The following is a 24963-nucleotide window of genomic DNA, read 5'->3' as shown; positions in this document are numbered from 1 at the left end:
AAGGACCCCTAGAGACCCCATATAACCACCCATAGACCCACTCCTATAGCCCCCATACAGCCCCTATAACCGCCCTATAGGCCCCATACACCCCCTATAACGCCCCTATAGGCCCCATTCCCCCCCATAACCCCCCTATAACCCCCATACACCCCCTATAACGCCCCTATAACCCCCCTATAGCCCCTATAACCCCCCTATAACCCTCCTATAACACCCCTATAACCCCCATACACCCCCTATAACCCTCCTATAACCCCCCTATAGCCCTCCTATAACCCCCCCATAGCCCCTGTAGCCCCCCCATAGCCCCTATAACCCCCCTATAGCTCCTATAACCCCCCCTATAGCCCCTATAACCCCCCCTATAGCCCCTATAGCACCCCTATAACGCCCCTATAGCCCCTATAACCCCCCCTATAGCCCCTATAACCCCCCTATAACCCCCCTATAGCCCCTATAGCGCCCCTATAGCCCCTATAGCCCTTATAACGCCCCTATAGCCCCTATAACCCCCCCTATAGCCCCTATAACCCCCCTATAACCCCCCTATAGCCCCTATAGTGCCCCTATAGCCCCTATAACCCCCCCTATAGCCCCTATAGCGCCCCTATATCCCCTATAACCCCCCTATAACCCCCCTATAGCCCCTATAGCGCCTCTATATCCCCTATAACCCCCCTATAGCCCCTATAGCGCCCCTATAGCCCCTATAACCCCCCTATAGCCCCCCTATAGCCCCTATAGCCCCTATAGCACCCCTATAACGCCCCTATAGCCCTTATAACGCCCCTATAGCCCCTATAACCCCCCCTATAGCCCCTATAACCCCCCTATAACCCCCCTATAGCCCCTATAGCCCCTATAGCACCCCTATAACGCCCCTATAGCCCTTATAACGCCCCTATAGCCCCTATAACCCCCCCTATAGCCCCTATAACCCCCCTATAACCCCCCTATAGCCCCTATAGTGCCCCTATAGCCCCTATAACCCCCCCTATAGCCCCTATAGCACCCCTATATCCCCTATAACTCCCCTATAACCCCCCTATAGCCCCTATAGCGCCTCTACATACCCTATAACCCCCCTATAGCCCCTATAGCGCCCCTATAGCCCCTATAACCCCCCTATAACCCCCCTATAGCCCCTATAGCCCCCCTATAACCCCCCTATAGCCCCTATAGCCCCTATAACCCCCCTATAGCCCCTATAGCCCCTATAGCACCCCTATAACGCCCCTATAGCCCTTATAACGCCCCTATAGCCCCTATAACCCCCCCTATAGCCCCTATAACCCCCCTATAGCCCCTATAGCCCCTATAACCCCCCTATAGCCCCTATAGCGCCCCTATAGCGCCCCTATAACCCCCCTATAGCTCCTATCACCCCCCCTATAGCCCCTATAGCCCCTATAACCCCCCTATAGCCCCTATAGCGCCCCTATAGCGCCCCTATAACCCCCCTATAGCTCCTATAACCCCCCCTATATCCCCTATAACCCCCCTATAGCCCCTATAGCCCCCATAGCCCCCCTATATCCCCTATAACCCCCCTATAACCCCCCTATAGCCCCCATAGCCCCCCTATAGCCCCTATAACCCCCCTATAGCCCCTATAGCCCCCCTATAACCCCCCTATAGCCCCTATAGCCCCCATAGCCCCCCTATATCCCCTATAACCCCCCTATAACCCCCCTATAGCCCCCATAGCCCCCCTATATCCCCTATAACCCCCCTATAGCCCCTATAGCGCCCCCACAGCCCCCCCGTGCCCGCAGATCCAGCAGAACTACGGCCCCAACCTGGACTCGCTGCCGGCCGGGACCCGCCTGGGCCTGCTGGTGGACGCCGGGGGGCGGCTCCACCTCTACGTGAACGGGCGAGACCAAGGCGTGGCGGCGGGGGGGGTGCCCGCCCCCTGCTACGTCCTGCTCGACCTCTACGGGCAGTGCCAACAGGTGGGGGGGGGGGGGGCCGGCGCCCCCCTGCGGGGAGGGGGGGGAATGGGACCGGCCGGAAGGGGCTACGGGAGCCCGGCAGGGACAAGGGGAGGCCCCGTAGGGGTCAATAGGAGCCCATAGGGGTCAATGGGAGCCCCATAGGGGTCAATGGGAGCCCATAGGGGGGAATGGGAGCCCATAGGGGGGAATGGGAGCCCCATAGGGATCAATGGGAGCCCATAGGGGTCAATGGGAGCTCCATAGGGGTCAATGGGAGCTCCATAGGGATCAATGGGAGCCCATAAGGGGGAATGGGAGCCCATAGGGGTCAACGGGAGCCCATAGGGGTCAATGGGAGCTCCATAGGGGTCAATGGGAGCCCATAGGGGGGAATGGGAGCCCCATAGGGATCAATGGGAGCCCATAAGGGGTCAATGGGAGCCCATAGAGGTCAATGGGAGCCCCATAGGGATCAATGGGAGCCCATAGGGGAGAATGGGAGCTCCATAGGGATCAATGGGAGCCCCATAGGGGTCAATGGGAGCCCATAGGGGGGAATGGGAGCTCCATAGGGGTCAATGGGCGCCCATAGGGGTCAATGGGAGCCCATAGGGATCAATGGGAGCCCCATAGGGGTCAATGGGAGCCCATAGGGGTCAATGGGAGCCCATAGGGGGGAATGGGAGCCCATAGGGATCAATGGGAGCACCATAGGGATCAATGGGAACCCCATAGGGATCAATGGGAGCTCCATAGGGGTCAATGGGGGCCCATAGGGGTCAATGGGAGCCCCGTAGGGATCAATGGGAGCCCATAGGGATCAATGGGAGCTCCATAGGGGTCAATGGGAGCCCATAGGGATCAATGGGAGCTCCATAGGGGTCAATGGGAGCCCCATAGGGATCAATGGGATCCCCATAGGGATCAATGGGAGCTCCATAGGGGTCAATGGGGGCCCATAGGGGTCAATGGGAGCCCCATAGGGATCAATGGGAGCTCCATAGGGATCAATGGGAGCCCCATAGGGGGGAATGGGAGCCCATAGGGATCAATGGGAGCCCATAAGGGGGAATGGGAGCTCCATAGGGGTCAATGGGAGCTCCATAGGGGTCAATGGGAGCCCCATAGGGGGGAATGGGAGCCCATAGGGATCAATGGGAGCCCCATAGGGATCAATGGGAGCCCCATAGGGGGGAATGGGAGCCCCATAGGGGGGAATGGGAGCCCATAGGGATCAATGGGAGCCCATAGGGGTCAATGGGAGCCCATAGGGATCAATGGGAGCCCATAGGCGTCAATGGGAGCTCCATAGGGGTCAATGGGAGCCCCATAGGGATCAATGGGAGCTCCATAGGGGTCAATGGGAGCCCATAGGGGTCAATGGGAGATCCATAGGGATCAATGGGAGCCCCATAGGGGTCAATGGGAGATCCATAGGGGTCAATGGGAGCCCATAGGGGTCAATGGGAGCCCATAGGGGTCAGTGGGAGCCCCATAGAGATCAATGGGAGCCCCATAGGGGTCAATGATAGCCCCATAGGGGTCAATGGGAGCCCCATAGGGGATAATGGGTGCCCCATAAGGGACGATGGGAGCCCCATAGAGGTCAATGGGAGCCCCTATGGATCCCATAGGGGCAGTGGGACCCCATTGGCCCCATTGCCCCCCCCAGGTCACGATTGTGTCGGACTCTGATGGGGGGGGGCCCAGTGGGGACCCCCGGGCCCGGGGGGACGTGGAGAAAGCCGATGTGGTGGATGGTGAGTGTGGGGCTGCCCCACAGCTATGGGGCAGGGCGGGTTCTATGGGGCTGGGGGTCAGACCCACATCTATGGGGCAGGGCGGGTTCTATGGGGCTGGGGGTCAGACCCACATCTATGGGGCAGGGGGGTCAGAACCACATCTATGGGGCAGGGGGGGTTCTATGGGGCAGGGGGACTCAGACCCACATCTATGGGGCTGGGGGGTCAGACCCACATCTATGGGGCAGGGGGGTCAGACCCACATCTATGGGGCAGGGGGTCAGACCCACATCTATGGGGCAGGGGGGTCAGAACCACATCTATGGGGCTGGGGGGTCAGACCCACATCTATGGGGCAGGGGGGTCAGAACCACATCTATGGGGCTGGGGGGTCAGACCCACATCTATGGGGCAGGGGGGTCAGACCCACATCTATGGGGCAGGGGGTCAGAACCACATCTATGGGGCTGGGGGGTCAGAACCACATCTATAGGGCAGGGGGGTCAGAACCACATCTATGGGGCAGGGGGGGTTCTATGGGGCAGGGGGACTCAGACCCACATCTATGGGGCTGGGGGTCAGACCCACATCTATAGGGCAGGGGGTCAGACCCACATCTATGGGGCAGGGGGGTCAGAACCACATCTATGGGGCAGGGGGGTCAGAACCACATCTATGGGGCAGGGGGTCAGACCCACATCTATGGGGCAGGGGTTCAGACCCACATCTATGGGGCAGGGGGGTCAGAACCACATCTATGGGGCAGGGGGGGTTCTATGGGGCAGGGGGACTCAGACCCACATCTGTGGGGCTGGGGGTCAGACCCAAATATATGGGGCTGGGAGTCAGAACCACATCTATGGGGCTGGGGGGTCAGACCCACATCTATGGGGCAGGGGGGTCAGACCCACATCTATGGGGCAGGGGGGTCAGAACCACATCTATGGGGCTGGGGGGTCAGACCCACATCTATGGGGCAGGGGGGTCAGACCCACATCTATGGGGCAGGGGGTCAGACCCACATCTATGGGGCTGGGGGGTCAGAACCACATCTATGGGGCAGGGGGGTCAGACCCACATCTATGGGGCAGGGGGTCAGAACCACATCTATGGGGCAGGGGGGTCAGACCCACATCTATGGGGCAGGGGGTCAGACCCACATCTATGGGGCAGGGGGGTCAGAACCACATCTATGGGGCAGGGGGGTCAGACCCACATCTATGGGGCAGGGGAGTCAGAACCACATCTATGGGGCTGGGGGGTCAGAACCACATCTATGGGGCAGGGCGGTCAGACCCACATCTATGGGGCAGGGGGGTCAGAACCACATCTATGGGGCAGGGGGGTCAGACCCACATCTATGGGGCAGGGGGGTCAGAACCACATCTATGGGGCTGGGGGGTCAGAACCACATCTATGGGGCAGGGGGGTCAGACCCACATCTATGGGGCAGGGGGGTCAGAACCACATCTATGGGGCAGGGGGTCAGAACCACATCTATGGGGCAGGGGGGTCAGACCCACATCTATGGGGCTGGGGGGTCAGAACCACATCTATGGGGCAGGGGGGTCAGACCCACATCTATGGGGCAGGGGGTCAGAACCACATCTATGGGGCAGGGGGTCAGACCCACATCTATGGGGCAGGGGTTCAGACCCACATCTATGGGGCAGGGGGGTCAGACCCACATCTATGGGGCAGGGGGGTCAGAACCACATCTATGGGGCTGGGGGGTCAGAACCACATCTATGGGGCAGGGGGGTCAGACCCACATCTATGGGGCTGGGGGGTCAGAACCACATCTATGGGGCAGGGGGGTCAGACCCACATCTATGGGGCAGGGGGGTCAGAACCACATCTATGGGGCTGGGGGGTCAGAACCACATCTATGGGGCAGGGGGGTCAGACCCACATCTATGGGGCAGGGGTTCAGACCCACATCTATGGGGCAGGGGGGTCAGACCCACATCTATGGGGCAGGGGTTCAGACCCACATCTATGGGGCAGGGGGGTCAGACCCACATCTATGGGGCAGGGGGGTCAGAACCACATCTATGGGGCAGGGGGGTCAGAACCACATCTATGGGGCAGGGGGGTCAGACCCACATCTATGGGGCAGGGGGGTCAGAACCACATCTATGGGGCAGGGGGGTCAGACCCACATCTATGGGGCAGGGGGGTCAGACCCACATCTATGGGGCAGGGGGGCTTCCATGGGGCTGAGACCCCCCAGCCCCACATCTCTGCCTCCCCGCCCCCCAGGGATCAAGGAGAGCCTGAGCTGGGGCTCCCCCCCCATGGCCGGGCCCCCCCCCCAGCCCTGCCCCTTCCAGGCCCTGTGCGCCCGCTTCAAGGACCTGCTCCTGCTGCCGGGTGAGGGGGGGCTATGGGGGCTCTATGGGGCTCTATGGGGGCTCTATGGGGCTCTATGGGGCTCTATGGGGGCTCTATGGGGGCTCTATGGGGGCTCTATGGGGCTCTATGGGGCTCTATGGGGGCTCTATGGGGTCTCTATGAGTCTCTATGGGGTCTCTATGAGTCTCTATGGGTCTCTATGGGTCTCTATGGGTCTCTATGGGCTCTATGGGTCTCTATGGGTCCCTATGGGTCTCTATGGGTCTCTATGAGGTCTCTATGGGGTCTCTATGGGTCCCTATGGGTCTCTATGGGTCTCTATGGGTCTCTATGGGGTCTCTATGGGTCTCTATGGGTCCCTATGGGTCTCCATGGGTCTCCATGGGTCCCTATGGGTCCCTGCCCCATAGACGGTTACTTCACTCCTGAGCCGCGCCGCAGCCGCTGCTTCTGCGACTCCTGCCTGGGGAGGGGGGGGGGCGAGGAGGGGCCCCGGGACCCCCCCGCCCCCAGGGGCTGGTGCCGCTTCGGGCTCAGGTAATGGGGGGCAATGGGTGTCAATGGGTGTCAATGGGTATCAATGGGTGTCAGTGGGTGTCAATGGGGGTCAATGGGTGTCAATGGGTATCAATGGGGGTCAATGGGGGTCAATGGGGGTCAATGGGTGTCAATGGGTATCAATGGGTGTCAATGGGTGTCAATGGGGGTCAATGGGGGTCAATGGGGGTCAGTGGGGTCAATGGGTATCAATGGGGGTCAATGGGTGTCAATGGGTGTCAATGGGTGTCAATGGGGGTCAATGGGGGTCAATGGGGGTCAGTGGGGTCAATGGGTATCAATGGGGGTCAATGGGTGTCAATGGGTGTCAATGGGTGTCAATGGGTGTCAATGGGGGTCAGTGGGGTCAATGGGTATCAATGGGGGTCAATGGGTGTCAATGGGTGTCAATGAGTGTCAATGGGGTCAATGGGTATCAATGGGGGTCAATGGGTGTCAATGGGGATCAATGGGAGTCAATGAGTGTCAATGGGTATCAATGGGAGTCAATGGGTGTCAATGGGTGTCAGTGGGTGTCAATGGGGTCAATGGGTATCAATGGGGGTCAATGGGTGTCAATGGGGATCAATGGGGGTCAATGGGTGTCAATGGGGGTCAATGGGTGTCAATGGGTATCAATGGGGGTCAATGGGGGTCAATGGGTGTCAATGGGAGTCAATGGTGGTCAATGGGTGTCAATGGGGGTCAATGGTTATCAATGGGTGTCAATGGGGATCAATGGGGATCAATGGGTGTCAATGGGGATCAATGGGGATCAATGGGGATCAATGGGTGTCAATGGGTATCAATGGGTATCAATGGGGGTCAATGGGTCTCAATGGGTGTCAATGGGTATCAATGGGTGTTAATGGGGGTCAATGGGTGTCAATGGGTATCAATGGGTGTCAATGGGTGTCAATGGGGGTCAATGGGTATCAATGGATGTCAATGGGTATCAATGGGTGTCAATGGGTATCAATGGGTGTCAGTGGGTATCAATGGATGTCAATGGGGGTCAATGGGTGTCAATGGGGGTCAATGGGTGTCAATGGGGGTCAATGGGGGTCAATGGAGTGCAATGGGGAATATAGCAGTAATGGGGTAATCGGGTTTATGGCTCCCTATGGGGTCTCTATGGGGTCTCTATGAGTCTCTATGGGGTTCTATGGGGCTCTATGGTCTCTATGGGGTCTCTATGGGGCTCTATGGTCTCTATGGGGCTCTATGGTCTCTATGGGGTCTCTATGGGGCTCTATAGTCTCTATGGGGCTCTATGTTCTCTAGAGGCTCTATGGTCTCTATGGGGCTCTATGGTCTCTATGGGGCTCTATGGTCTCTATGGGGTCTCTATGGGGCTCTATGGGTCTCTATGGGGTCTCTATGGGGCTCTATAGTCTCTATGGGGCTCTATGGTCTCTATGGTCTCTATGGTCTCTATGGGGCTCTGTGGTCTCTATGGGGTCTCTATGGTGTCTCTATGGGGCTCTATGGTCTCTATGGGGCTCTATAGGGCTCTGTGGTCTCTATGGGGTCTCTATGGTGTCTCTATGGGTCTCTATGGTGTCTCTATGGGTCTCTATGGTCTCTATGGGGTCTCTATGGGTCTCTATGGTCTCTATGGGGTCTCTATGGTCTCTATGGTCTCTATGGGGTCTCTATGAGGTCTCTATGGTCTCTATGGGGTCTCTATGGTGTCTCTATGGGTCTCTATGGTCTCTATGGGGTCTCTATGGGTCTCTATGGTCTCTATGGGGTCTCTATGGTCTCTATGGTCTCTATGGGGTCTCTATGAGGTCTCTATGGTCTCTATGGGGTCTCTATGGTGTCTCTATGGGTCTCTATGGTCTCTATGGGGTCTCTATGGGTCTCTATGGTCTCTATGGGGTCTCTATGGTCTCTATGGTCTCTATGGGGTCTCTATGAGGTCTCTATGGTCTCTATGGGGTCTCTATGGGGTCTCTATGGTCTCTATGGTCTCTATGGGGTCTCTATGAGGTCTCTATGGTCTCTATGGGGTCTCTATGGGGCTCTATAGGGCTCTGTGGTCTCTATGGGGTCTCTATGGTGTCTCTATGGGTCTCTATGGTCTCTATGGGGCTCTATGGTCTCTATGGGGCTCTATGGTCTCTATGGGGCTCTATGGTCTCTATGGTCTCTATGGGTCTCTATGGGTCTCTATGGGTCTCTATGGGTCTCTATGGGTCTCTATGGTCTCTATGGTCTCTATGGGGTCTCTTTGGCGCCCCCCGCAGGCCGAAGCCGCGCCTGGAGCCGGGGGGGGGTGGCAGAAGTGGCCCCTTGCCTACCATGGGACCAGCGCCGGGGCCGTGCGGCGCAGCCTGGACCAGGGCGAGCTGGTGCCGGGTGAGGGCCCCGCACCCCAAAACCAGCCCAAAGCACCCCAAAAACCAACCCCAAGCACCCCGAAATGACCTAAAATCAACCCAAAATCAGCCCAATTCAGCCCAAAATTGACCAAAATTGACCAAAACACCCAGTGCCCCCATTGCCCCCATTGCCCCCATTGCCCCCATTACCCCCATTGCCCCCATTGCCCCCATTGCCCCCATTGCCCCCATTACCCCCATTGCCCCCATTGCCCCCATTACCCCCATTGCCCCCATTGCCCCCATTACCCCATTACCCCCATTGCCCCCATTGCCCCATTACCCCCATTACCCCCATTGCCCCCATTACCCCCATTGCCCCCATTGCCCCCATTACCCCCATTGCCCCCATTGCCCCCATTACCCCATTACCCCCATTGCCCCCATTACCCCATTACCCCCATTACCCCCATTGCTCCCATTCCCCCCATTCCCCCCATTCCCCCATTCCCCCCATTGCCCCCATTCCCCCATTGCTCCCATTCCCCCCATTCCCCCCATTCCCCCCATTCCCCCATTCCCCCCATTCCCCCATTCCCCCCATTCCCCCCATTGCCCCCATTGCCCCCATTCCCCCCATTCCCCCATTGCTCCCATTCCCCCATTCCCCCCATTCCCCCATTCCCCCCATTCCCCCCATTGCCCCCATTCCCCCCATTCCCCCCATTCCCCCCATTGCCCCCATTGCCCCCATTCCCCCCATTCCCCCATTGCCCCCATTCCCCCATTGCCCCCATTCCCCCATTCCCCCCATTCCCCCCATTGCCCCCATTGCCCCCATTCCCCCATTACCCCCATTGGCCCCATTGCCCCCATTCCCCCATTGCCCCCATTACCCCCATTGGCCCCATTGCCCCCATTCCCCCATTCCCCCCATTCCCCCATTGCCCCCATTCCCCCATTGGCCCCATTCCCCCGATTCCCCCATTGCCCCCATTGCCCCCATTGCCCCCATTGCCCCCATTGACCCCATTCCCCCATTGCCCCCATTGCCCCCATTGCCCCCATTGACCCCATTCCCCCATTGACCCCATTCCCCCATTCCCCCCATTCCCCCATTGCCCCATTCCCCCATTGGCCCCATTCCCCCGATTCCCCCATTGCCCCCATTGCCCCCATTGCCCCCATCGCCCCCATTACCCCCATTGCCCCCATTGCCCCCATTGCCCCCATTGCCCCCATTGACCCCATTGCCCTCCCAGGCCCCTGGTGCCTGAGGCCCCGCCCCCCGGGAGGCCCCGCCCACGGGGGGGGGTCTCAGCCCTCGGGCCCCCCCCGGCTCGTGCTGTCCCCGGCCCTGCCCTATGCGGCCATGGAGCCCTTTGCTCGCGTCACGAGGTAGGGGCGGGGCTTCAGGGTGGGCGGGGCTAATGGGGCAATGGGGTAATGGGGTTAATGGGGGGTAATGGGGGCAATGGGGGTCAATGGGGGGTAATGGGGGCAATGGGGGTAATGGGGGTAATGGGGTTAATGGGGGGTAATGGGGGTAATGGGGGTAATGGGGGCAATGGGGGGCAATGGGGGCAATGGGGACAATGGGGGTAATGGGGGCAATGGGGGGCAATGGGGGCAATGGGGGCAATGGGGGTAATGGGGCAATGGGGGAATGGGGGCAATGGATGTAATGGGGCAATGGGGGCAATGGGGGAATGGGGGCAATGGGGGCAATGGGGGCAATGGGGGGAATGGGGGGAATGGGGGAATGGGGGCAATGGGGGCAATGGGGGGAATGGGGGCAATGGGGGCAATGGGGGAATGGGGGCAATGGGGGCAATGGGGGCAATGGGGGGAATGGGGGTAATGGGGGTAATGGGGGCAATGGGGGGAATGGGGGCAATGGGGGTATTGGGGGTAATGGGGGTAATGGGGGCAATGGGGGCAATGGGGGGAATGGGGGCAATGGGGGAATGGGGGAATGGGGGCAATGGGGGCAATGGGGGGAATGGGGGTAATGGGGGTAATGGGGGCAATGGGGGCAATGGGGGCAATGGGGGTATTGGGGGTAATGGCGGTAATGGGGGCAATGGGGGGAATGGGGGCAATGGGGGAATGGGGGCAATGGGGGAATGGGGGAATGGGGGCAATGGGGGAATGGGGGCAATGGGGGAATGGGGGCAATGGGGGCAATGGGGGCAATGGGGGGAATGGGGGTAATGGGGGTAATGGGGGCAATGGGGGCAATGGGGGTATTGGGGGTAATGGGGGTAATGGGGGCAATGGGGGCAATGGGGGCAATGGGGGGAATGGGGGCAATGGGGGAATGGGGGAATGGGGGCAATGGGGGAATGGGGGCAATGGGGGAATGGGGGCAATGGGGGCAATGGGGGCAATGGGGGGAATGGGGGTAATGGGGGCAATGGGGGCAATGGGGGCAATGGGGGTATTGGGGGTAATGGGGGTAATGGGGGCAATGGGGGCATGGGGGCAATGGGGCAATGGGGGGCAATGGGGGCAATGGGGAAGTGGGGCAGCTTGAGGGATGGGCGTGGTTATGCAAATGAGCCCATCGCGGTCTCTTAAAGGGGCCACGTCCCTCACTGTGTGTGTGTGGGGGGGGGTCCCTGTCCCCTTTGCTCGCAGGTTCCGGGACCCGGCCTCGCAGCGGGCGCTCGGGGCCCGCGTGGCCTTCGAGGTCTGGGTGCGCCCGGGCTCGTTCCGGGCCGGGCCCCCCTCCCTGCGGCCCCCCCCCGGCCTGGACCCCGCCGACATCGAGTGGGTGACGAAGGAGCCCGGGGCCACCGTGCTGGGGGGGCTCCTGGTGCGGGTGGAGTGAGGGGGGGACCCCCCCGCCATGGGGAATGGAACGGCCCAATGGGGATGGAGCGACCCAAGGGGAATGGGATCCCCCTGCCATTGGGAATGGAACGGCCCAATGGGGATGGAGCCACCCAATGGGAATGGGATCCCCCCTCCATTGGGAATGGAACGGCCCAATGGGGATGGAGCCACCCAATGGGAATGGGATCCCCCCTCCATTGGGAATGGAACGGCCCAATGGGGATGGAGCCACCCAATGGGAATGGGATCCCCCCTCCATTGGGAATGGAACGGCCCAATGGGGATGGAGCCACCCAATGGGAATGGGATCCCCCCTCCATTGGGAATGGAACGGCCCAATGGGGATGGAGCCACCCAATGGGAATGGGACCTCCCAATGCGAACAGAGCCACCCCCCCGTGGGGAATGGAATGTTCCAATGGGAATGGAACCATCCCAATGGGAATGGGGCCCCCCCCATAATGGGAATGGGACCTCCCACAGGGGATGGGGACCCCCCCCATTGGAGACAGGGAGCCCCCCCAGTGGGAATGGGACCCCCCCATAATGGGAATGGAGCCTCCCAATGGGAATGGGACCCCCCCATAATGGGAATGGGACCCCCCCATAATGGGAATGGAGCCTCCCAATGGGAATGGGACCCTCCCATAATGGGAATGGAGACTTCCAATGGGAATGGGACCCCCCCATAATGGGAATGGAGACTTCCAATGGGAATGGGACCCCCCCATAATGGGAATGGGATCCCCCCATAATGGGAATGGAGCCTCCCAATGGGAATGGGACCCCCCCCATTCGGGACCCCCCAAACCCCCTTGATGGGGGGGAGGGGGCCCCTTTATCCCCACCCCCACCCCTCCCCCACCCTGGAGGTGGGTTTGGGTTGGGGGGAGGGGAGGGACCCCCATGGGGGGGGGGGGGGGAAGGGTCTCCCTATGGGGGGGTCCCAGCACTTAAACCCCTCCCCCACCTGCACACGCCCCACCCCCACCCCCTCCTCTTTATTTATTGCCCCCCAAATGTGAATCCCGGGGGGGGGGAGGGGGGGGGGAGGGGCACAAAGGGGGGGGGGGAGGGGGAATTTGGGGAGGGGGGGGGGGGGTTTTGGGGTCTTTTTTTTTTAAAAAGGGGTTTTTATTTAAAGCTGCTGCCGGGGGGGGGGGGGAGGGGGGGTCCCCGTGATCCCGCCCCTCCCCCCCTCCCCCCTCCCCCCCCCCCCAATTCGGGTTTATAAACCGCGAATGAGAGAATGGAGAGCGTGTGATGGGGGGGGAGGGGCGGGATCGGGCCCTTGCGGCGGGAGTGGGGGTGGCGTCCGGCGCGCTCATGAATGAAGCCCGTGGGAACGGGAGGGGGCGTGGCCAAGAGGAGGGGGGCGTGGCCAAGGGTGAGCGGCCGCGGCCATTGGGGGAACCGCCGGCGGGGGGGGGGCGTGGCCGTGGCCAAGCGCGAGGGACGGAGCCGACGGGGGCGTGGCCGCCGGTGTGGGCATGCGCAATGGAGTGGCTATAGCCAGTGGCGAGGGAGGGAGCCCATGGGGGCGTGGCCTCCGGTGGGGGCCTGGCCGTGGCCAATCGCGAGGGACGGAGCCAAAGGGGGCGTGTCCCGTGGCGCGGGAGCGGCCAATCGGGTGGCTCGGGGGGCGTGGCCACGGGCAGGGGTGGGCGGGGAAAGTGGGGGTTGAGCGCGGCGGCGGCGTTGCCGTCCCGTCGCCGGAAGCGGAAGCGCCGCCATCTTGCTGCACTTCCGGAGCGGAGCCAAGATGCCGGCGCTGCTGGAGCGGCCGAAGCTGTCCTCGGCCATGGCGCGGGCCCTGCACCGGCACGTGATGGTGGAGCGGGAGCGCAAGCGCCAGGGTGAGCCCCTATCGCGACACGCGCCCATCGCGACAGCGCCTGCGCGGTGCGGCCTCGGCCGCGGCGCCACCACCAGCACCCGACCGCCCCCAGCCGCTTCCCCCGGCGTCTCCATGGCAACCGGATGGGTCCCGTCCGCCGGGGGTTGCTTAGCAACAGGCCCCGCCCCTTGAGCCCATATAAGGGCATGCAGCACATCCCCCCCCCCACGCAGCCGTGTAAGGGCAGGCCCCGCCTCCCAGCGTCTCCATAGCAACGGGCCCCGCCCCTTGACTCCATATAAGGGCATACAGCCCCACACACAGCCGTGTAAGGGCAGGCCCCGCCTCCCGGCGTCTCCATAGCAACAAGCCCCACCCCTTGAGTCCATATAAGGGAAGGCCCAGCCCCTCATGTCCATATAAGGGCAGGCTCCACCCCCCCAGGCTCCAAATGAGGACAAGCCCCACCCATAACGCAGCTTCAAGGCTTGACCCCACCTCAAGAGGCCATTTAAGGACAGGCCCCGCCCCTGTTGTCCATATAAGGGCAGGCTCCGCCCCTCCACGTGGCAGCAGGGGCTGGAAGGGGTCCTGTGGGTGTCCGAGTCCCCTTCTCGTGCCTCCATGTGGGTGGGGGGCACCCAGTGAGGGCCAGTGAGGCCCCATTGAGGCCCCATTGAGGCCCCATTGAGCTCCCATTGAGGCCCCATTGAGGCCCCATTGAGCTCCCATTGAGGCCCCATTGAGGCCCCATTGAGGTCCCATTGAGCTCCCATTGAGCTCCCATTGAGGCCCCATTGAGGCCCCATTGAGGTCCCATTGAGGCCCCATTGAGGTCCCATTGAGGCCCCATTGAGGCCCCATTGAGCTCCCATTAAGCCCCCATTGAGGTCCCATTGAGCTCCCATTGAGCTCCCATTGAGCTCCCATTGAGGCCCCATTGAGGCCCCATTGAGCTCCCATTGAGCTCCCATTGAGGCCCCATTGAGCTCCCATTGAGCTCCCATTGAGCTCCCATTGAGGCCCCATTGAGGCCCCATTGAGCTCCCATTAAGCTCCCATTGAGCTCCCATTGAGCTCCCATTGAGCTCCCATTGAGGCCCCATTGAGGCCCCATTGAGCTCCCATTGAGCTCCCATTGAGCTCCCATTGAGGCCCCATTGAGGCCCCATTGAGCTCCCATTAAGCCCCCATTGAGCTCCCATTGAGCTCCCATTGAGCTCCCATTGAGCTCCCATTGAGGCCCCATTGAGGCCCCATTGAGGCCCCATTGAGCTCCCATTGAGGCCCCATTGAGGCCCCATTGAGGTCCCATTGAGCTCCCATTGAGCTCCCATTGAGGCCCCATTGAGCTCCCATTGAGCTCCCATTGAGGCCCCATTGAGGCCCCATTGAGGCCCCATTGAGGTCCCATTGAGGCCCCATTGAGGCCCCATTGAGCTCCCATTGAGCTCCCATTGAGCTCCCATTGAGGCCCCATTGAGGCCCCATTGAGCTCCCATTGAGCTCCCATTGAGGCCCCATTGAGGCCCCATTGAGCTCCCATTAAGCCCCCATTGAGCTCCCATTGAGCTCCCATTGAGCTCCCATTGAGGCCCCATTGAGGCCCCATTGAGGCCCCATTGAGCTCCCATTGAGGCCCCATTGAGGCCCCATTGAGGTCCCATTGAGCTCCCATTGAGCTCCCATTGAGGCCCCATTGAGCTCCCATTGAGCTCCCATTGAGGCCCCATTGAGGCCCCATTGAGGCCCCATTGAGGTCCCATTGAGGCCCCATTGAGCTCCCATTGAGCTCCCATTGAGCTCCCATTGAGGCCCCATTGAGGCCCCATTGAGGCCCCATTGAGCTCCCATTGAGCTCCCATTGAGGCCCCATTGAGGCCCCATTGAGGTCCCATTGAGCTCCCATTGAGGCCCCATTGAGGCCCCATTGAGGCCCCATTGAGGTCCCATTGAGCTCCCATTGAGCTCCCATTGAGGCCCCATTGAGGTCCCATTGAGCTCCCATTGAGCTCCCATTGAGCTCCCATTGAGGCCCCATTGAGGCCCCATTGAGGTCCCATTGAGCTCCCATTGAGGCCCCATTGAGGCCCCATTGAGGCCCCATTGAGGTCCCATTGAGCTCCCATTGAGCTCCCATTGAGGCCCCATTGAGCTCCCATTGAGCTCCCATTGAGCTCCCATTGAGGCCCCATTGAGGCCCCATTGAGCTCCCATTGAGGCCCCATTGAGCTCCCATTGAGGCCCCATTGAGGCCCCATTGAGGCCCCATTGAGGCCCCATTGAGCTCCCATTGAGGCCCCATTGAGCTCCCATTGAGGCCCCATTGAGCTCCCATTGAGGCCCCATTGAGGCCCCATTGAGGCCCCATTGAGCTCCCATTGAGGCCCCATTGAGGCCCCATTGAGCTCCCACTGAGCTCCCATTGAGCTCCTATTGAGGCCCCATTGAGGCCCCATTGAGCTCCCATTGAGCTCCCATTGAGGCCCCATTGAGGCCCCATTGAGGTCCCATTGAGGCCCCATTGACGCCCCATTGAGCTCCCATTGAGCTCCCATTGAGCTCCCATTGAGGCCCCATTGTGATCCCATTGGGGTACTCATTGCCCCCCATTACCCCCATTACCCCCATTGCCCCCATTCCCCCCATTACCCCCATTACCCCCATTCCCCCCATTGCCCCCATTCCCCCCATTACCCCCATTACCCCCATTCCCCCCATTACCCCCATTCCCCCCATTCCCCCCATTCCCCCCATTGCCACCCATTGCCCCCATTGCCCCCCATTACCCCCATTGCCCCCATTCCCCCCATTCCCCCCATTCCCCCCATTCCCCCCATTCCCCCCATTCCCCCCATTACCCCCATTCCCCCCATTCCCCCCATTACCCCCATTGCCCCCATTCCCCCCATTCCCCCCATTCCCCCCATTCCCCCCATTCCCCCCATTCCCCCCATTACCCCCATTCCCCCCATTGCCCCCATTCCCCCATTGCCCCCCTTGCCCCCAGAGGAGGAGGAGGTGGACAAGATGATGGAGCAGAAGCTGCGGGAGGAGCAGGAGCGGCGCCGGCGCAAGGAGCTGGAGGAGCGGATGTCATTGGAGGAGACCCGCGAGCAGGTGGGCGGGGCTTGGCCTTATATGGGCATGGAGGGGCGGGGCTTTGCCATATATGGACATGGGCGCCCTTTGTGCTGCCCTCTCCTTGTCTATGACCCCGCCCCTTCCCGGAGCCACGCCCCCCTCTTTGACTCCGCCCCTGTCCCTTGGCCACGCCCCCTTCCATGGCCTTGGCCCCATCTGCTTCTCCCTATGGGAAATGGTCCCATAATGGTCCCTATGGGCCTATGGCCCCATAAGTGTGGGTCGCAGCCCCATAAGTGTGGGTCGCAGCCCCATAAGTGTGGCTGCCAGCCCCATAAGTGTGGCTGCCAGCCCCATAAGTGTGGGTCGCAGCCCCATAAGTGTGGCTGCCAGCTCCATAAGTCTGGGTCGCAGCCCCATAAGTGTGGGTGCCAGCCCCATAAGTGTGGCTGCCAGCCCCATAAGTGTGGGTCGCAGCCCCATAAGTGTGGCTGCCAGCCCCATAAGTGTGGCTGCCAGCCCCATAAGTGTGGGTCGCAGCCCCATAAGTGTGGGTCGCAGCCCCATAAGTGTGGGTCGCAGCCCCATAGCTCCCCCTTGCAGCTGCAGAAGCTGCAGGCGAGGCTGGGCGCGCTGCAGTAGGAGAAGCACCAGCTCTGCCCCTGCCCCATAAGTGTGGCTGCCAGCCCCATAAGTGTGGCTGCCAGCCCCATAAGTGTGGCTGCCAGCCCCATAAGTGTGGGTCGCAGCCCCATAAGTGTGGCTGCCAGCTCCATAAGTCTGGGTCGCAGCCCCATAAGTGTGGGTGCCAGCCCCATAAGTGTGGCTGCCAGCCCCATAAGTGTGGGTCGCAGCCCCATAAGTGTGGGTCGCAGCCCCATAAGTGTGGGTGCCAGCCCCATAAGTGTGGGTCGCAGCCCCATAAGTGTGGCTGCCAGCCCCATAAGTGTGGGTCGCAGCCCCATAAGTGTGGGTCGCAGCCCCATAGCTCCCCCTTGCAGCTGCAGAAGCTGCAGGCGAGGCTGGGCGCGCTGCAGGAGGAGAAGCACCAGCTCTGCCCCTGCCCCATAAGTGTGGCTGCCAGCCCCATAAGTGTGGGTCGCAGCCCCATAAGTGTGGGTCGCAGCCCCATAGCTCCCCCTTGCAGCTGCAGAAGCTGCAGGCCCGGCTGGGCGCGCTGCAGGAGGAGAAGCACCAGCTCTGCCCCTGCCCCATAAGTGTGGCTGCCAGCCCCATAAGTGTGGGTGCCAGCCCCATAAGTGTGGGTGCCAGCCCCATAAGTGTGGGTCGCAGCCCCATAAGTGTGGGTCGCAGCCCCATAAGTGTGGGTCTCAGCCCCATAAGTGTGGCTGCCAGCCCCATAAGTGTGGGTGCCAGCCCCATAAGTGTGGGTCGCAGCCCCATAAGTGTGGGTGCCAGCCCCATAAGTGTGGGTCGCAGCCCCATAAGTGTGGGTCGCAGCCCCATAAGTGTGGGTCTCAGCCCCATAAGTGTGGCTGCCAGCCCCATAAGTGTGGATCGCAGCCCCATAAGTGTGGCTGCCAGCCCCATAAGTGTGGATCGCAGCCCCATAAGTGTGGGTCGCAGCCCCATAAGTGTGGCTGCCAGCCCCATAAGTGTGGGTCGCAGCCCCATAGCTCCCCCTTGCAGCTGCAGAAGCTGCAGGCCCGGCTGGGCGCGCTGCAGGAGGAGAAGCACCAGCTCTTCCCCTGCCCCATAAGTGTGGGTGCCAGCCCCATAAGTGTGGGTCGCAGCCCCATAAGTGTGGATCGCAGCCCCATAAGTGTGGGTGCCAGCCCCATAAGTGTGGGTCGCAGCCCCATAAGTGTGGGTCGCAGCCCCATAAGTGTGGGTCGCAGCCCCATAGCTCCCCCTTGCAGCTGCAGAAGCTGCAGGTGAGGCTGGGCGCGCTGCAGGAGGAGAAGCACCAGCTCTGCCCCTGCCCCATAAGTGTGGCTGCCAGCCCCATAAGTGTGGGTGCCAGCCCCATAAGTGTGGGTCGCAGCCCCATAAGTGTGGGTCGCAGCCCCATAAGTGTGGGTCGCAGCCCCATAGCTCCCCCTTGCAGCTGCAGAAGCTGCAGGTGAGGCTGGGCGCGCTGCAGGAGGAGAAGCACCAGCTCTGCCCCTGCCCCATAAGTGTGGGTCGCAGCCCCATAAGTGTGGGTCTCAGCCCCATAAGTGTGGGTCGCAGCCCCATAAGTGTGGGTCTCAGCCCCATAAGTGTGGGTCGCAGCCCCATAAGTGTGGGTCGCAGCCCCATAAGTGTGGGTCACAGCCCCATAAGTGTGGGTCGCAGCCCCATAGCTCCCCCTTGCAGCTGCAGAAGCTGCAGGCGAGGCTGGGCGCGCTGCAGGAGGAGAAGCACCAGCTCTGCCCCTGCCCCATAAGTGTGGCTGCCAGCCCCATAAGTGTGGGTCGCAGCCCCATAAGTGTGGGTGCCAGCCCCATAAGTGTGGGTCTCAGCCCCATAAGTGTGGGTCGCAGCCCCATAGCTCCCCCTTGCAGCTGCAGAAGCTGCAGGCCCGGCTGGGCGCGCTGCAGGAGGAGAAGCACCAGCTCTGCCCCTGCCCCATAAGTGTGGCTGCCAGCCCCATAAGTGTGGCTGCCAGCCCCATAAGTGTGGCTGCCAGCCCCATAAGTGTGGGTCGCAGCCCCATAAGTGTGGGTCGCAGCCCCATAAGTGTGGGTCTCAGCCCCATAAGTGTGGCTGCCAGCCCCATAAGTGTGGGTCGCAGCCCCATAGCTCCCCCTTGCAGCTGCAGAAGCTGCAGGCGAGGCTGGGCGCGCTGCAGGAGGAGAAGCACCAGCTCTGCCCCTGCCCCATAAGTGTGGGTCGCAGCCCCATAAGTGTGGCTGCCAGCCCCATAAGTGTGGGTCGCAGCCCCATAAGTGTGGCTGCCAGCCCCATAAGTGTGGGTCGCAGCCCCATAAGTGTGGGTCTCAGCCCCATAAGTGTGGGTGCCAGCCCCATAAGTGTGGGTCGCAGCCCCATAGCTCCCCCTTGCAGCTGCAGAAGCTGCAGGCGAGGCTGGGCGCGCTGCAGGAGGAGAAGCACCACCTCTGCCCCTGCCCCATAAGTGTGGCTGCCAGCCCCATAAGTGTGGGTCGCAGCCCCATAAGTGTGGGTCGCAGCCCCATAAGTGTGGGTCTCAGCCCCATAAGTGTGGCTGCCAGCCCCATAAGTGTGGGTCGCAGCCCCATAGCTCCCCCTTGCAGCTGCAGAAGCTGCAGGCCCGGCTGGGCGCGCTGCAGGAGGAGAAGCACCAGCTCTGCCCCTGCCCCATAAGTGTGGCTGCCAGCCCCATAAGTGTGGGTCGCAGCCCCATAAGTGTGGGTCGCAGCCCCATAAGTGTGGGTGCCAGCCCCATAAGTGTGGGTCGCAGCCCCATAAGTGTGGCTGCCAGCCCCATAAGTGTGGGTCGCAGCCCCATAAGTGTGGGTCGCAGCCCCATAGCTCCCCCTTGCAGCTGCAGAAGCTGCAGGTGAGGCTGGGCGCGCTGCAGGAGGAGAAGCACCAGCTCTGCCCCTGCCCCATAAGTGTGGGTCTCAGCCCCATAAGTGTGGGTCTCAGCCCCATAAGTGTGGGTCGCAGCCCCATAAGTGTGGGTCTCAGCCCCATAAGTGTGGGTCGCAGCCCCATAAGTGTGGGTCGCAGCCCCATAAGTGTGGGTCGCAGCCCCATAAGTGTGGGTCGCAGCCCCATAGCTCCCCCTTGCAGCTGCAGAAGCTGCAGGCCCGCCTGGGCGCGCTGCAGGAGGAGAAGCACCAGCTCTTCCCCTGCCCCATAAGTGTGGCTGCCAGCCCCATAAGTGTGGGTCGCAGCCCCATAAGTGTGGGTCGCAGCCCCATAAGTGTGGGTCGCAGCCCCATAGCTCCCCCTTGCAGCTGCAGAAGCTGCAGGCCCGCCTGGGCGCGCTGCAGGAGGAGAAGCACCAGCTCTTCCTGCAGCTCAAGAAGGTGCTGCACGAGGAGGAGAAGCGGCGCCGCAAGGAGCAGAGGTGGGCGGGGCCTAACGGGGGGGGGGCGGGGCTTAAAGGGGCGGAGCTAAAGGGGGTGGGTAAAGGGCGGCCTATGGGGGGAAGGGTGGAGGGGGAAGTGGGTGGGCCTAAAGGGGCAGGGCTTGGGGGTGGGGTGCAAAGGGGCGGGGCTTCTGGGGTGGGGTGCAAAGGGGCGGGGCTTCTGGGGTGGGGTGCAAAGGGGCGGGGCTTGGGGTGGGGTGCAAAGGGGCGGGGCTTGGGGGTGGGGTGCAAAGGGGCGGGGCTTCTGGGGTGGGGTGCAAAGGGGCGGGCTTGGGGTGGGGTGCAAAGGGGCGGGGCTTCTGGGGTGGGGTGCAAAGGGGCGGGGCTTGGGGTGGGGTGCAAAGGGGCGGGGCTTCTGGGGTGGGGTGCAAAGGGGCGGGGCTTGGGCCGGGAGGGGGTAACGGGGGCGGGGCTCAGAGGGGAGGTGCCCGCGGGGGGGGGGGGCGTGGCTTGGGGGTGGGAGGGGTCTGGGGCGGGGCTTAAAGGGGCGGGGCTTGGGATGGGAGGGGCCTGAAGGGGGAAGGGGGTCAATGGGTGGGGGAGGGGCACTGGGGGGGGTCTCAGAGGGGGATTGGGGGGGGGGTGGTGTTTGGCCCCGCCCCCATCCTCTGAGGCTCCGCCCCCCTGCTCATCACGTGACCGCCCCCACCCCCCCCCCCCCCCCGCAGTGACCTCACGACGCTGACAGCGGCCGCCTACCAATCAGGGCTGCCCGTGCACGGGAGCCACATCCTCAACATGCAGAGTATGGGGCGCTATGGGGGCTCTATGGGGCTCTATGGGGGCGCTATGGGGCTCTATGGGGCTCTATGGGGGCGCTATGGGGCTCTATGGGGGCGCTATGGGGGCGCTATGGGGCTCTATGGGGGCTCTATGGGGCGCTATGGGGCTCTATGGGGCTCTATGGGGGCGCTATGGGGCTCTATGGGGCTCTATGGGGCGCTATGGGGCTCTATGGGGGCGCTGTGGGGCGCTATGGGGGCGCTATGGGGGCTCTATGGGGGCGCTATGGGGGCGCTATGGGGGCTCTATGGGGGCGCTATGGGGCTCTATGGGGCTCTATGGGGGCGCTATGGGGCTCTATGGGGCTCTATGGGGCGCTATGGGGCTCTATGGGGGCGCTGTGGGGCGCTATGGGGGCGCTATGGGGGCTCTATGGGGGCGCTATGGGGGCTCTATGGGGCTCTATGGGGGCGCTATGGGGCTCTATGGGGCTCTATGGGGGCTCTATGGGGGCGCTATGGGGCTCTATGGGGGCGCTATGGGGCTCTATGGGGCTCTATGGGGCTCTATGGGGCTCTTTGGGGCTCTATGGGGCTCTATGGGGGCTCTATGGGGTCTCTATGGGGTCTCTATGGGGCTCTATGGGCTCTATGGGGCTCTATGGGGCTCTTTGGGGCTCTATGGGGGCTCTATGGGGTCTCTATGGGGTCTCTATGGGGCGCTATGGGGCTCTATGGGGCGCTATGGGGCTCTTTGGGGCTCTATGGGCTCTATGGGGGCTCTATGGGGGCTCTATGGGGGCGCTATGGGGGCGCTATGGGGCTCTATGGTCTCTATGGGCTCTATGGGGGCTCTATGGGGGCTCTATGGGGCTCTATGGGGGCTCTATGGGGGCTCTATGGGGGCGCTATGGGGGCGCTATGGGGCTCTATGGTCTCTATGGGGCTCTATGGGGGCTCTATGGGGGCTCTATGGTCTCTATGGGGCTCTTTGGGGGCTCTGTGGGTCTCTATGGGGTCTCTATGTTTCTCTATGGGGGCGCTATGGGGGCTCTATGGGGGCTCTATGGGGCTCTATGGTCTCTATGGGGCTCTATGGGGGCTCTGTGGGTCTCTATGGGGTCTCTATGTTTCTCTATGGGGGCGCTATGGGGGCTCTATGGGGGCTCTATGGGGGCTCTATGGGGCTCTATGGGAGCTCTATGGGGTCTCTATGGGGTCTCTATGGGGGCTCTATGGTCTCTATGGGGCTCTATGGGGGCTCTATGGGGCTCTATGGGGGCTCTGTGGGTCTCTATGGGTCTCTATGGGTCTCTATGGGGGCTCTATGGGGTCCCTATGGGGCTCTATGGGGTTCTATGGGGGCTCTATGGGGCCTCTATGGGTCTCTATGGGGTCTCTATGGGGCTCTATGGGGCTCTATGGGGCTCTGTGGGTCGCTATGGGGCAGCTCCCCCCACAGGCAGCCCCCGGGGGTCACAGCCGCGCCGGGACCCTGATGGCCGCTGACCGAGCGAAGCAGATGTTTGGGCCCCCCGTGATCACCGTGAGTGGGGCTTGGGGGGGGCGCTATGGGGCTGCCCCATAGATGTGGGGCTGGGGGGAGGGGCGCTATGGGGCTGCCCCATTGATGTGGGGCTGGGGGGAGGGGCGCTATGGGGCTGCCCCATTGATGTGGGTCTGGGGGGAGGGGCGCTATGGGGCTGCCCCATAGATGTGGGGCTGGGGGGAGGGGTGCTACGGGGCTGCCCCATAGATGTGGGTCTGGGGGGAGGGGCGCTATGGGCTGCCCCATAGGTGTGGGGCTGGGTTGAGGGGCGCTATGGGGCTGCCCCATAGATGTGGGGCTGGGTTGAGGGGCGCTATGGGGTTGCCCATAGATGTGGGGCTGGGAGGAGGGGCGCTATGGGGCTGCCCCATAGATGTGGGGCTGGGGAGAGAGGTGCTATGGGGCTGCCCCATAGATGTGGGTCTGGGGGGAGGGGCGCTATGGGGCTGCCCCATTGATGTGGGGTTGGGTTGAGGGGCGCTATGGGGCTGCCCCATAGATGTGGGTCTGGGGGGAGGGGCGCTATGGGGCTGCCCCATAGATGTGGGGCTGGGGGGAGGGGCGCTATGGGGCTGCCCCATTGATGTGGGTCTGGGGGGAGGGGCGCTATGGGGCTGCCCCATAGGTGTGGGGCTGGGTTGAGGGGCGCTATGGGGCTGCCCCATAGATGTGGGGCTGGGTTGAGGGGCGCTATGTGGTTGCCCATAGATGTGGGGCTGGGAGGAGGGGCGCTATGGGGCTGCCCCATAGATGTGGGGCTGGGGAGAGAGGTGCTATGGGGCTGCCCCATAGATGTGGGTCTGGGGGAGGGGCGCTATGGGGCTGCCCCATTGATGTGGGGTTGGGTTGAGGGGCGCTATGGGGCTGCCCCATAGATGTGGGTCTGGGGGGAGGGGCGCTATGGGGCTGCCCCATAGATGTGGGGCTGGGGGGAGGGGCGCTATGGGGCTGCCCCATTGATGTGGGGCTGGGGGGAGGGGCGCTATGGGGCTGCCCCATTGATGTGGGGCTGATCCCCCTCTCCCCCCCAGACGCGGCACTTTGGGGCGCAGCCGAGCTATGGGGCTGGGGGGGAGCACGGAAGCTTCCAGGGGGCGCAGGGGGGGCCGGGCCCCTTCGCTGTGGGGCAGAGCCAGCACCCGTTCCCCCCTGGGCAGCCCGGGCCCGTCAGCTACGGCGCCTCCCAGCAGATCCGAGGTGGGGGCGCTATGGGGCAGGGGGGAGGCTCTATGGGGCAGACACGGGGTGTTATGGGGTTGTTGTGGGCAGACATAGGGTGCTATGGGGCAGACACGGGGCGCTATGGGGCAGACACGGGGTGTTATGGGGCAGACACGGGGCGCTATGGGGCAGACATGGGGCACTATGGGGCAGACACGGGGTGTTATGGGGTTGTTATGGGGCAGACATAAGGTGCTATGGAGCAGCTATGCGGCACGGGGGACGTGCTATGGGGCAGACATGTGGCTCGATGGGGCAGCCATGGGGTGCTATGGGGCAGGAGGGAGACACTAAGGGGGCAGCTATGGGGCACTATGAGGCAGCCATAGGGTGGGGGGGAGGCACAATACGGCAGCCATGGGGCGCTATGGGGCAGGAGAGGGGTGCTATGGGCCGCTATGGGGTGGACTTTGGGTGCTATGGGGGTGTTAAGTGTCTCTATGGGTCTCTATGGGGCTCTATGGGGCTCTATGGGGCTCTATGAGGTCTCTATGGGGCTCTATGAGGTCTCTATGAGGTCTTTATGGGTTTCTATGGGTCTCTATGGGGTCTCTGGTGTCTCTATGGGTCTCTCTCTATGGGTCTCTATGGGCTCTCTATGGGTCTCTATGGGGTCTCTGGTGTCTCTATGGGTCTCTCTCTATGGGTCTCTATGGAGTCTCTATGGGTCTCTATGGGGTCTCTGGTGTCTCTATGGGTCTCTCTCTATGGGTCCCTATGGGGCTCTATGGGTCTCTATGGGTCTCTCTATGGGGTCTCTATGGGGTCTCTATGGGTCTCTATGGGGTCT

At 62.2% G+C, this 24963-nt stretch overlaps 2 protein-coding genes across 2 annotated transcripts in view; both read left to right on the top strand.

Annotated features, from left to right (window-relative positions):
- NEURL4 (neuralized E3 ubiquitin protein ligase 4) overlaps nt 1–12599 on the top strand; it is a 74860-nt gene extending 62261 nt beyond the window's left edge. The window contains 7 exon segments of the mRNA XM_080636395.1: nt 1779–1958; nt 3613–3700; nt 5945–6055; nt 6448–6574; nt 8827–8931; nt 10180–10299; nt 11542–12599. Coding sequence (XP_080492521.1) covers nt 1779–1958; nt 3613–3700; nt 5945–6055; nt 6448–6574; nt 8827–8931; nt 10180–10299; nt 11542–11734 — 924 coding nt within the window. The 3' untranslated portion in view covers nt 11735–12599.
- Nucleotides 12600–13437: 838 nt separating this feature from the next.
- The window catches only part of GPS2 (G protein pathway suppressor 2), a gene marked incomplete at its 3' end in the record, with an annotated part of 12664 nt that continues 1138 nt past the window's right edge, over nt 13438–24963 (top strand). The window contains exons 1-6 of the mRNA XM_080636394.1: nt 13438–13595; nt 16587–16696; nt 20548–20660; nt 21350–21426; nt 22870–22949; nt 23984–24165. Coding sequence (XP_080492520.1) covers nt 13502–13595; nt 16587–16696; nt 20548–20660; nt 21350–21426; nt 22870–22949; nt 23984–24165 — 656 coding nt within the window. The 5' untranslated portion in view covers nt 13438–13501. The remainder of the gene's footprint in view (nt 13596–16586; nt 16697–20547; nt 20661–21349; nt 21427–22869; nt 22950–23983; nt 24166–24963) is intronic.

This window comes from Psittacula echo (genome assembly GCF_963264785.1).
Source record: "Psittacula echo genome assembly, chromosome: 32".
In the NCBI taxonomy this organism is placed as follows: domain Eukaryota; kingdom Metazoa; phylum Chordata; class Aves; order Psittaciformes; family Psittacidae; genus Psittacula; species Psittacula echo.
Note: the sequence above shows the minus strand (reverse complement) of the source record. Positions and strands in the feature narration are given on the sequence as shown.